Source organism: Tarenaya hassleriana, unplaced genomic scaffold (assembly GCF_000463585.1).
Source record: "Tarenaya hassleriana unplaced genomic scaffold, ASM46358v1 Cleome3, whole genome shotgun sequence".
Lineage (NCBI taxonomy): Eukaryota > Viridiplantae > Streptophyta > Magnoliopsida > Brassicales > Cleomaceae > Tarenaya > Tarenaya hassleriana.
Genome location: NW_010966177.1, coordinates 8,736,203 through 8,748,357, shown reverse-complemented (window position 1 = coordinate 8,748,357; position 12,155 = coordinate 8,736,203). Strand labels below are relative to the sequence as shown.

The window sequence follows — 12,155 nt, the reverse complement described above, 5'->3', positions numbered from 1 at the left end:
GCCGCCTCCTCCGTCGCTGACCGACGGCCTCACGACGAGGCTGCTGATGTGAGGCTGCTGATGCTGCGTCGCCTGTTCCCGCTCTCTGTCTCTCGACCCCATCTCTCTGCTATGGGTTTGCCAGATCAGTCCGTTCCTGAAATCTAGATGTCCGAGAAGGAGAGGAAACCCTAGGGAGGTGGATTTTGCAGGGGAAGGTTCAAAACTTTGATTAATTAACAATCAGTACACGTGCTTCTTTTAATTTCCAAATGACCCTAAACTTTCCTCGTTTTCCTAAAAGTACTCATTATTTCTTTATCGCATTTTCCACCTAACTTGAGAAACGATTTTTTTAACCAAACAAGATTCAGATCGATGTCCGACAGAGGTCTAAGAACACGAGAATCCAAACTCCTAAAACAACATTTCTTCAGATTCAAAAGCATATTACAGATTGCAGTTTACAATAACAACAGGAAAGGAAAGAGAGGGTTAACCATATATCAAGAGAACGATCAGTTCCCTTTTACACGAGAAAACTCTTAAACCCGAATCCGACCATTCTCAAGTTTTGGAAACAAGTACAACAGGACAGTTTTCCGTACAGAACAGAACAGAGTCCGAGATTTTGTGTCCTAAGCCACACAGCCCCCACATACAATGCCACTGCACATGTAAACAAAAAAGAATGTATGAATGAAGTTCTCAAGATTTCAGAAGTTAATGGTGTGTGCCATATTATGATCATTGTTACAAGTTCCTACTTGAACATAAACAATGGGAGCTTCAGAAGCTTTCATTAAATGTAAAAAATTATGATAAAACCGGTAGTTTTAGCCGGTTTTTGGTATAAAAAAACTTGAAAGAGAGAGTCTAATGAAAGCTTCAAGTGGCCAACAACGCTTTAGATTTCCATGATCTCTTTCCCAAAACTAAAGAAAGGAGAAAAACATAAGAGAAAAGGTAAAGAACTTACACAAAAGAGCAGCCAGACCTTCTAGGTTTTGTCTTTCTTGTGACCTCCTTCCTCCTTGGAGGCTGAAGAACAACCTTGATCGCTGTATCGAAAACCGCTTTTACATTCTGCAATATGCATACTCGCATTGTCAAAGAGAAATGTTTTCGGGAAACAAGGAACGAGGGTAAGATAACCGGTTGAGACACGTATGGAAACCTTCCTCGCACAATTTGCCTTTTTGGATTAGAGCATGAGCCTGGTCATGGTTCTTGATCGTAAACCTATGCGCCACACGGGTAATTTTCTGGTAATTACGAGTTATAAGAGGTACTCACTTGCTGAGTCTTGGAACTGCATTCGATATATGCGGCTGCCCCGATTTGCTTTCTCAGTTCCTCCCCCTGTCCAATTCCAAAACTTCAGGACCGGAACAAACTATTCACCAGGAAACCGTTTTTGTATAACCGAGGAAAAACACAAGTACCTGAGCAGATGTTATGACACCCGCATGATCTGACAGGTACCCTCTGTCCTCGCGAAGATCTAACAGATCACAGATCACTATTTATTAGCCATTGAAATTTAGACAGACTTGACAAATCTAAAAAACACTCTTTATGCAAAACCCACCAAGCTTTGTGCCAACAAGAACAATCGGGACATTGGGTGCAAACCGACGGAGTTCAGGCATCCACTGCAAGCAACAAGCAACATAAAAAAGTTTCAGAATTTCGCTGGTCTAAAGATTCGATATAGCGGGATTTGATATCAGCATTACCTTCTTAAGGACATTCTCATAACTCGCCCGGCTGATCAATGAAAATGCCAAGACAAAGATATCAGCGCCTCTGTAACTCAGCGGCCTCAACCTGCTATAGTCCTCTTGACCTTTTCCCACCATCAAGAACAATCCCCCATGAAAACACACCAAACTTTCTCAGAGACTATTTCATTATTAAACTCGGAAGAAAGTTTCAAGAACAATGTCCATTGCCTCAGTGGTCATCCAATCGAGTGTGCTATTGAATTACCTGCAGTGTCCCAGAGCCCTAGATTCACGATTTGTCCGTCCACAGCCACATTGGCACTGAAATTGTCGAAAACAGTGGGTATATAATCCTGAAAATGTGAACAAACACATAAAGCATGAATGAATTAGCAGTCAAAGAAGAACCCTAGAAAGCAGAACCTGTAGAGGATATACCCATCTCAAATGGTGGAAACCCCACTCGGGGAACTACTCCCAAAAAACCTTAGATACGGTACTAAGATGACAGAATGCAGTTAAATTACAGAAAAGAACAAGCTTTAACCAGATTCAACCCTAGAAAGCAGAACCTGTAGAGGATATACCCATCTCAAATGGTGGAAACCCCACTTTGGGGAACTACTCAGAAACCTTAAACACGATACCTAAGATGACGAAATGCAGTTAAATTACAGAAAAGAGCAAGCTTTAACCGGATTGACCCATTTGGATACACTAAAAAACCCAAAACCCTAACCAAAATCTGACATTCAACGATCATTTCTGACAAGCAGGACTCAAAACGAACCAAAAGAACGCGACGAAACTCACAGTGGGAAACTTGTTGCTGGTGTAGCAGATAAGCATACACGTCTTCCCGACAGCTCCATCTCCGACCGTAACACATTTGATGAACTTCGAAGCGCTCATTCTCTCCTTCAAAGGGAAACACAGAGAAGAGAAGACGAAGAAGAAACAGAGCTTTATAACAGTGCAGTGAAAATGGCTTCCAAGAGAAGCTTGCAGCTGAGTATCGACTGCAGAGAGAAAACCCAATGTCGTGTCTCGTGGTGTCCAGAACACAAAAAGATTATAAATTTGAAAATATTTTTCTCATCAAACCCGAAAGAAAATAAATATTAATCTCTCTATGCTTGTGAGAGACAGAGAGAGAGAGAGAGAAACGGTCAGAATTCAGATTGTCCGGGACTCCGGGGGCATAGTCAAAGAGAGTGACTTTATCGTCCCTCTCAATAAATTTCAAAAACAATCAAACCTTTATAATATACAAAACCTTTTGTACGTATAGAAATTTGAATTCGTGAGGAGATTGGTTGGGGTCCATGTTCTCCGTATTTTATCTCCTTGATTAAAGAAAATAAACTTTTAAAACTCAAAAAATTAGGTTTTGTCCAAAAGAAACAAGACAGAAAGCTCCAATCTTTAAAGTCATGGATTGGTGAATATATACAAACATTAATTAATAGTTTGGATACATCGTTTGCGTTTTCTGTCACTCGGAATGCATACATGATTCTCCAACACAAAACGGTCAAGTGCTGTCCTTCTTCAACGATCCCATTTGGGCCATCAATTATCACACAAAATTTTTATTTAAATTTTGGGTTTCTCTAACGTTATTATATGTGGGCCGTACTCAGTGCCAAAACTACAAGCCCATTCATATTCCTTTTATACATATTTGTGTCATTTGCATATATATTGAAATATCATGACATGCAACGCAATCCAACAATTAGGTTGCTACTTCCGATTACATTAATATTTTTAAAAATATATCGAGACATACGTAGAATATTATAGAGAATTTGAAGATGTGCGAAGAATATCGTAAAATATTATCATAATAATATCTTTGCTTTTATCTTTATATTTTATATATTTATATTAATTAAATAAAATATTTTATAATTCTATTTTCTAAATATAAATTTTGTAATTGTCTATCTCGAACAATAAAAATCCAACAATTTTCTACTTGTCTCTCACATTGTTTATATTGTTTGCTTCTTGTATTAATCATTCATGTATCTTAAAATAACCAACTCAACATCTATAGGTATAACCAATATATATACATATATATAAGAAAAAAAATTACATTACAATAAGAACTATGATTTCCCAAGCAACAACCATGCATTAATCATCACATCCCGATTGTCATCTCATACTTTTCGCAAATAGTTTTTTATCATAGAATCATGAGCAATCAATCTTAATTCGAAACTCTTCACCTCGACGTTTTTTCGGCAGACTGATTGTTCATGATGTTATAACGTTTTCTCACTCCCCTGAGTATTACACGTGGCAGAACATGATTAGTTCATCAGAAACCATCGTTGCCAACTCGGTGAGTGGATGAGATTAGGACAAAACATAGGCCTCTACTTCTCAGATCTTTCTTCTGTTCTTTGTTATTGTATTGGTTTTTGTTGTCGGAAGATGACAAAAGTCCATTTCTCTTTATACAATGTCCATTCATAAGTTGTCCAAATTAGAATACACAAAATTAATCACTCGATCGAATTTAACACATTTTTGTATATACCGAAAGGATTCTTTTGTATGGTTTATAAAATTGTCATTTTTTTATATGAAAAAAATAATTTCATGTCAAACAATCGTAGTTTAAATATTTTTTAATAATCAACTTTTTCTCTTTAAACTCTGTTGTGAATTTCTTTCTGAGGGTAATTTATGTGCGAAATCTGCAATTTCTGCTATTTAATAACACTGCTAAGGATCGATGAAACAATGTGATATAAACTGTCGAGTTGTATTTCACAAAAACAAAATTTACAACTTTGAATAACATGTTTGTAGAGATGAGTTCACTCTCTCCCCCACATATTCTAAAAATGTTGCTACTTACGGACCAAGGTTCAACAACAACAAAATCTGCCTAGCATCTATTTATACTATTTTTGTATGTACGTGTAAAAAGTAATATGGTAGAAAGGCTTTTCACAACTTCTTATGAAAAAAAGAGAGTGCACTCTGTGATGAAATTGCAAGTTGCAGGCGAGGAAGATTGACGCCGACGGGAACTGCGCAAATTTTGCGAAACTGATTGAGGTTGAAAGCAGAAGCGTGCCCTTTCGTTGAGGAGGGCCAAGAAACGGGATTATGGGGAACATCCTGTGAATCGAAATGTGTGTGACCTTATTTTGGTTGTATGTTGTTTTTGTTGTTGGATTTTTGTGTGAGTTCAAGACGCGAACCGCGGGAATACGACGTTGGATTTGAACAAAATGTGTCTCTAGCCTCGTGTCCTTTTAGGTTTTTTATATTGGTGCAATTAATTGAGATTGTCAAATTACCGCCAATGTCCCGAACGTTCTCACCAATATTTGGTTGAATTAAATTCTCAACCATGGTTCAATATCTCAAAAAACGTTTGGTTGAATATCTCAAATTCTCGACGACAAATTGTATTATTAAGATAAGAAAATGGTAAATTAATTACACTATTTTGTATTCTAATAATATATTTAATCATAACGCTAGCAACTTATTTACTACTATTTTTTTTAATATTTGATATTATAATTTGTTAGTCAATAAAGTTGTGATGCCGTCGCTCAATTATGAATATTCAATTATTCATAAGTTGAAATCATACGCAAATCTAAGTGTAGATTCGTGTACGTATATGTATGCGTAAACATGCGTACACGAACTCACGCATTGATTAATTGCTAACTAGACATGCCTCTCCATCCATCATGGGAACTATAATCACTTCAGGAGATAATTAATAATACATAAAAATAAATAAATAAACCATGGAGAGGAATTCCATGTTCGGGATGAATATTTCTAATTAGTTATCTAATGAACACTTTGTTTTTATTCTCACCCAAGAAATGTATTAATTGTCTAATCAAGTATGCTATATGTACTCGATTTATTAATTTCTTTGGAAAACACAATATATATATATATATATATATATATATACATATATGTATACAAGCTCAGAGTACTTCAAAGAGCAAAATCTGCATTTTTTTTATAATTACAATTTATAAAAAAAAATCATATGTACGACGACCTTAAAATCTTGATTTACGATAACATTGTCATTTTTTATAAGAAGAACAAATTTAATGACAAACAATCTTAGTTTAAACACTTTTTTTAATAGTTTTCCCCTTTAAACTCTGTTGCATACTTTTTTTTATGGGTAATTCCTTTACGCAATTAAGAGAGGTGATTAAATTTTTCCTTAATTGGGTGATTAGTCATTAAATCGGTTATTTATTTGGACTACATTGAATGGAAACAGATAATACAGATTAAGCGAAAATTTAAAAAGTGAATGCATTATTTATCACTAACCAACTAATTTCCTCATTCATTGTTGTTAATATATTATGAATTAATGGTAATTATACATATTTATTATATATATATATACACGCACGTATATATCATTCGAAAGAGTAATATTGGTAGACCCATATCTCACTGGTGATATATAATTAAAATAATCATCAAGCATTCTCATTAGCACAATTAGTAAAAAATAAGGCCAATTAATACACAGATCCCAAAACCCCTAATTCGTGCTTTTCTTATTTTATTATGTTTTCATTATTTTCTCGTCTTCTTACACGAGACAAGCTCTCTTTGCCATTTTTTCTGTAATTACTTTACATCACCTTTATGTACATACATATATGTGAGTAAAATATATGCTTACTATATAAATTATACACACTATCAATTAATGAATACTTCAGGTCATATTATTGATAAAAATAAATTACAAATCAATGTAATATTTTAATGCAAAAAGTTCTTGATAAAAATAAAAGGTTCTCTAATCATGACCGTGGACTAAAGCGCCACTGAATATACTCAGATTAAAACATATTGTATAAGAAATTAAAGATAATCATTACAAAATTATCCATTAATTATTTTTTTTTGCATGCTTGGACTTTGTTCCGAAACATCCAATCACAATATATATAACGCGAAAAAGAATAAGTCAAAAGAGATATAATATTTAAGAAAGATATTAAAAACATATATTAATCCATATAGATTACTGATTTTACTTGATGCAAAATCGAGAAATAATCACAAATCAAATACCTTTATAAAAAAAATTATTTTCTTTCCCGGGAAAAAATTCTCACTTGTTCATAACCATCAATTGTCACGTAATATTTGGATTATATAGAAATTTCTTTTCAAATGATGATATCATTACGTGACAAAAAAATTTAAAAAAAAAAACTGCTGGTCCTTGACAGGCCGAGTTTTTCAGCCCAGTAAGTTTCACTACAAGACAAAACTAAGAGACATCTGATCTGGGTCAATGGCCCACACGGCCCCGCACGTGCCAAATACTTTTTTTAATAATATGTGATTTGTCAGGTGCGATTCGAACCTGGGTGGAGCACCCTTTACGTACACGTGCCAAATCATTTTCTCTCTATATATATAATTAATTATTTTACCACAAAAAAGTAATTGTTTCACGGAGGAAAGGAGAACCGATTACGAAAGCTATCAAAAAAAAAACATCGGGGAATCAGAATAGAAGAATCTATGCAATTTTTGCTTTTGTGGTTATCTTTTTTAGTTAAAAAAAATTGTTTTGCCAGTTGATATTTTACGTTTGTTTAATAAAATTAAATTTTGTCATGCATGCTTACAATAACAAGTTTTTGTAGAAATTATTTTAGCACGGACTAGGTCATGTCAACTTATGTTTGGACTTATATGTCAAAAGATAAATCTATGTATTAAATGCAACTAATTAGGATTATGTGAAGGGCTTTAATGTATTTGCAGTGATATCACTTTCACCAAATAATTTAGTAGAAAAGGGGAATAAAATCATTTGGTTAAATTATATTTTTCAATATATTTTTGTGATACTTATACAAAGGAGAGAGTTGGATGGAATTTAAGGAATAGAAAAGATGCTTGGGTAAGTGTACTCATCATGATAATAAATGGTATAAAGCTAGGAAGAGGCTAAGATAAATTGAACTTCTTTTCAAAGGGTGTTTTATATATATATATTTGTATATTCATCAACCAACTCTTATTAGAAGTTGTAAGATGCTTTATATATACATATAGTGATATTGATGTCAAAATGAGCTTACCTTTTATATTTTCTGAAGCGGACTCAGAAAATTTGAACTTTTTAATAGTTCTAATATTTTTTATTATTTTAAATATATTTAATTGTTTTTTATAGGCAATATTACAAGAATATCTTTAAACGTGCACAGATCAAAATTAGAGTTTCAAAAAAAAAACTCTCAAATGATAAAAAGACATTGTTACCCTTAATGAAAAGGACACGTGTCAAGATGAGAACAAAGAAAACAAATATTAGAGAAGTTATGAAATTATATAATTCAAAAAGACACGTGGTAGGGTTTTGAATTAAAAAAAAACAGAAAAGTCAAATATTGAGCAGCTTCCTTCGTCTCTCTCTTCATTTCTGCGATTTCTCTGTAACCGTAACGGATAGAGTGTGATTTCTCTTTTCTTTGGCGATTTTTATTGCGATTTCTTCTTGCAATATCTTATCACTTCAGATGGTTTCATCTCCTTCATCGTCTTCGACTCCTATTTACGAAGGTATCCATGTTTGTATTTGAACTCACCGAGAAAGTGAGATGTTTTTCTTAGAATTTTATGTCTGTCTTTTTGGATAAACAATATAGAAAAACAAAATCGAGCAAAATGGGTCATATTTATGTAGTTATATGGATCAGGAAAATAAGGATTTCGGTAAAAAAATGAGAAACATTGTTTTGCACAATGTCGAGTAATATGGAACTCGGATCACGATTATAGTGTTCAATTGAGTCATATTAGGTCATATTAGTGGAGTTCTATAGATCAGAAAAATTAGGGTTTCGGTTAGAAAGTGAAAAATCATGTTTTTCACAAAGTCGAGTCATATTGAAGTTGACACAATGTGACAAAATGGTCGTACTAGTCACAATGGTCATACTTGAAGGGTATAACGAGTTAGACTAGTCTGACCAAACTGGTAAAACTAGTCACACTCGTCAAACTGTACACGATGCTAATTTGGTCATACTAGACACACTCGTCGCACCTGAATGGTATGACGAGTTTGACAAGTTTGACGAGTATGTTAAATCTGGTCACTATTGAAACAAAAGTGATAACAAATGTTAACTTTCTTTTTGCAGGTTTCTTTTGTATATGATTTTAACGACATTCATCATGCGCCCAAGATTACAACAAAGTGTTATCCGTTACAAACCATTCATTCTCTTAAAAAGGCTTTAACAAACGAAGGATGAACATATTTCAACAAAGAGTCACAGTTTCGACACATTTTCCATCTTTAATGTGAAGACACATTAAAGATGGTTCCGGTGTCTGTCCTTTTACATCACGCACTAAAGCTTGAAAGAAATATGAAAGAGTTGTGGTTTATTCTGAACGGTATACCTGTTAGATACTCGATCACCGAACATGTCATTATCTCTGGTCTAAACTGCATAAAGTATCCAAAAGATTAGGCTGAACGCAGAAGAAGAAGATGAAGAAGAAGGTTCTGAGGAAGAAGAAGAAGAAGAAGAAATAGGAGGAGGAGAAGGAGGAGGAGGAGGAATAAGAATGGAAGGGAGAAAAAAAGAAGAAGAAGAAAAAATACCCTTTGAAAAGATATTGGAGGATGCATCTGGGTAAATAATAAAATAAGACAAAACAAGTCAAATGGATCATATTATTCGAGTTATATGGATAAAAAAATTAGGATTTCAGTTAGAAAGTGAGAAGCAATATTTTTCACAGAAGATGAGTCAATATGAAAGCTAAATAGTCATACTAGTCACACTAGTCGCACTTGAATGGTGTGACCAACTTGACTAGTCTGATAAATCTAGTTAAATTGGTCACATTCGTCAAGTGCACATACCAGTAAAGTGTACGATTACACTAATCAAAGTTAAGTGGTTATACTAGTTACACACTGGTCGTACTTGAATAAACAGTCCATGTAACAATTTTCATTAGTAAAAAATATTCGCAACTCTCTAAATTTAGCACTTTATTTTTTTTACAATGCATGTTCTCCCAAAAAAAACTCCAATATTCTAGTACACTTTTTGTAACACATTAGGTTAGGGTAGATTATATTATTTTCTAATATGATTTACGAATAATAAAAACACGTTAGATACGCCATAATAAGCCCTATATACCAAGTTGAACCTTTAAAATTTAATTTACACTATCATTTGACCAGTTTGACTCGCCGCACCATCAAACTAGTCAAATTCGTCGCACCCTCACGAGTTTCACGAATTTATCATTTTCACACTATAAACATGTTAATAAACAGTCCATATAACAATTTTTACAAGTAAAAAATAATCGCAACTATCTAAATTCAACATCTTATTTTTTTTACAATGCATGTTCTCCCAAAAGAAACCTCAAAGTTCTAGTACACTTTTTTGTAACACATTAGGTTAGGGTAGATTATATTATTTTTCAATATGATTTACGAATAACAAAAACACGTTAGATACGCCATAATAAGCCTATATACCACGTTGAACCTTCAAAATTTAACTTACACTATCATTTGACCAGCTTGACTCGTCGCACCGTGATAACTCCTATTCTTCTCTATATTTTGATGAGAGTTTGTCTAGGTTTTATAGGATAATCACATGCATTCATAGGCATTCTAGGCGTGTTAGGATACAAAACCCGGTTGTGCTCTAGTTTTGCAGAGTTACAGGTTTCGGAGATGATTGGACTCGAAAAGGAGCTAATTGGAGCGTTAAAGGAGAAGTCCGGATGAGGTACTCATGTTGCGACATCAATAACTTTCTCTACAGAGGTCCAAATCGTGCGAGACCTATACCATTGGAAAGAGCACTTCAAGAGCTTCGCGTAGACACCAAAATCGCATAAATCCGACACCGGAGCAGAGAGTTATGAGCGAATTCGTGAAGACCAGAGAACTGCCGGTGCAGGGCCGATTCCGGCGGGAATCGGTCCGGATCAGGAACGCACAACTCGACCCCAGGAATCTGGATCCGGTCCGGATCCACCTGGAATCGGTCCGGATCCAACCAGAAACCCTAATTCGCGATTTTCAGCATTGGAATGGGATTAGAACTCTTGGGAGCCACCCTAGGGTTATAAAAAAGCCCTAGCCACGTCCTAGTACAGGGGAGACCCTTAGAGAACACCTAGATACACACTTTTGGAGAGCTTTTGGTGAGAGAAGAATAGAAGTTCACGGGATTGCGGGAAGAAGAAGGAGGATTCGATCGTGAAGACTAGACATCAACATGAGCTTTTCTATCCCTTCTTTTATCTCTTTTTCTCTGTTCTTTCTATTATTTTCCATGAACCTTGAGTAGATCCATGACTATGGGTTAGGGATTCGTATGTGTTTTGGGTATGTTTGAACCCTAACTTGGATTTCGGTTTTGATTTGATTCGGTTCTATTGATTTGCACTTTTATTGGATTGATGTTTGCTAACCCCTTGATCAATTATCTTGGATTCTGAACCACATAGAGATATGGGTTTGTTTCGGATCAAAATCAATAGGATAGATCGTATTATTCACATAGAGATATGGCTTAATCGATCTAGGGTTGATGATAGCGTTCTTTATGCACCTAGGGTTAACTTGAATAGATCGAGAGATTGACGAGTTACTCTGTAGGTAGGGAGTTAGTAGACCGAGAGGTGAATTCTCTATCTTTGTTGCTTGATGATTCCCGAATACAAGTCATAATCGTTATTCACGCATGCTTAGTAAATACCCATACACGCGAATACGATCCCGACACCCGTAGTCATCCTTGTTTGATAGGTCACTCGTTTTTATTTACTTTCTTATATTATTTTCCATTGATTCTACATATTTCCACCATCACTTGCTTGCTTGCTTTGATCTATTTTCGATCTAGATTTGGATTTAGCAACCGGTCCTCGTGTTCGACCCCGTGTTACGACGATCCGTATCCTTACGGTGAGTTGTGAATCGGGTTATAAATTCTAGACTCGATACACACGTATCAGTAGGTCCCGCATGTTCCCAAAAAACAACGTCAGGACACATGGATCACAATGTTCGACTTTATCGAATTAGTCACTATAAATGGATATATAATGATTCATCTTTGATTTTAATATTAGTAACAATTTTAAAATCATTGTTGTGTATGAATGGATATACAATGATTAATCTTTGATTTTAATATTAATAACAATTTTAAAATCATCGTTGTTTCAATTTTCAAATCCAAATCACTTATAGAAATGTACTCCATAGGTGATACTAATGTTTTAAGAACACTTTGAAATAATTTGCACTAATGTTCAAACAACTCATAACTAAATTAACGAATTTAACTTGTAAACATCATATTGTCATTATAAAACTCCATATAAACTATCTTG

At 34.5% G+C, this 12,155-nt stretch overlaps 2 protein-coding genes across 2 annotated transcripts in view; both read right to left on the bottom strand.

Annotated features, from left to right (window-relative positions):
- The window catches only part of LOC104820053, a 3,595-nt gene extending 3,422 nt beyond the window's left edge, over nt 1-173 (bottom strand). Inside the window, exon 1 of the mRNA XM_010550404.1 lies at nt 6-173. Within this exon, the coding sequence (XP_010548706.1) occupies nt 6-102 (97 nt within the window). The 5' untranslated portion in view covers nt 103-173. The remainder of the gene's footprint in view (nt 1-5) is intronic.
- Nucleotides 174-391: 218 nt separating this feature from the next.
- On the bottom strand, nt 392-2,897 carry LOC104820050 (rac-like GTP-binding protein ARAC7). Its single transcript, XM_010550401.2, has 8 exons — nt 2,520-2,897; nt 1,972-2,059; nt 1,719-1,828; nt 1,571-1,634; nt 1,425-1,483; nt 1,276-1,341; nt 959-1,065; nt 392-648 (listed from the first exon to the last, which is right to left on the bottom strand). Exons 1-8 carry the CDS (start codon nt 2,616-2,618, stop codon nt 618-620), a joined length of 624 nt encoding a protein of 207 aa, XP_010548703.1. The 5' UTR covers nt 2,619-2,897; the 3' UTR covers nt 392-617.
- Nucleotides 2,898-12,155: the final 9,258 nt, after the last annotated feature.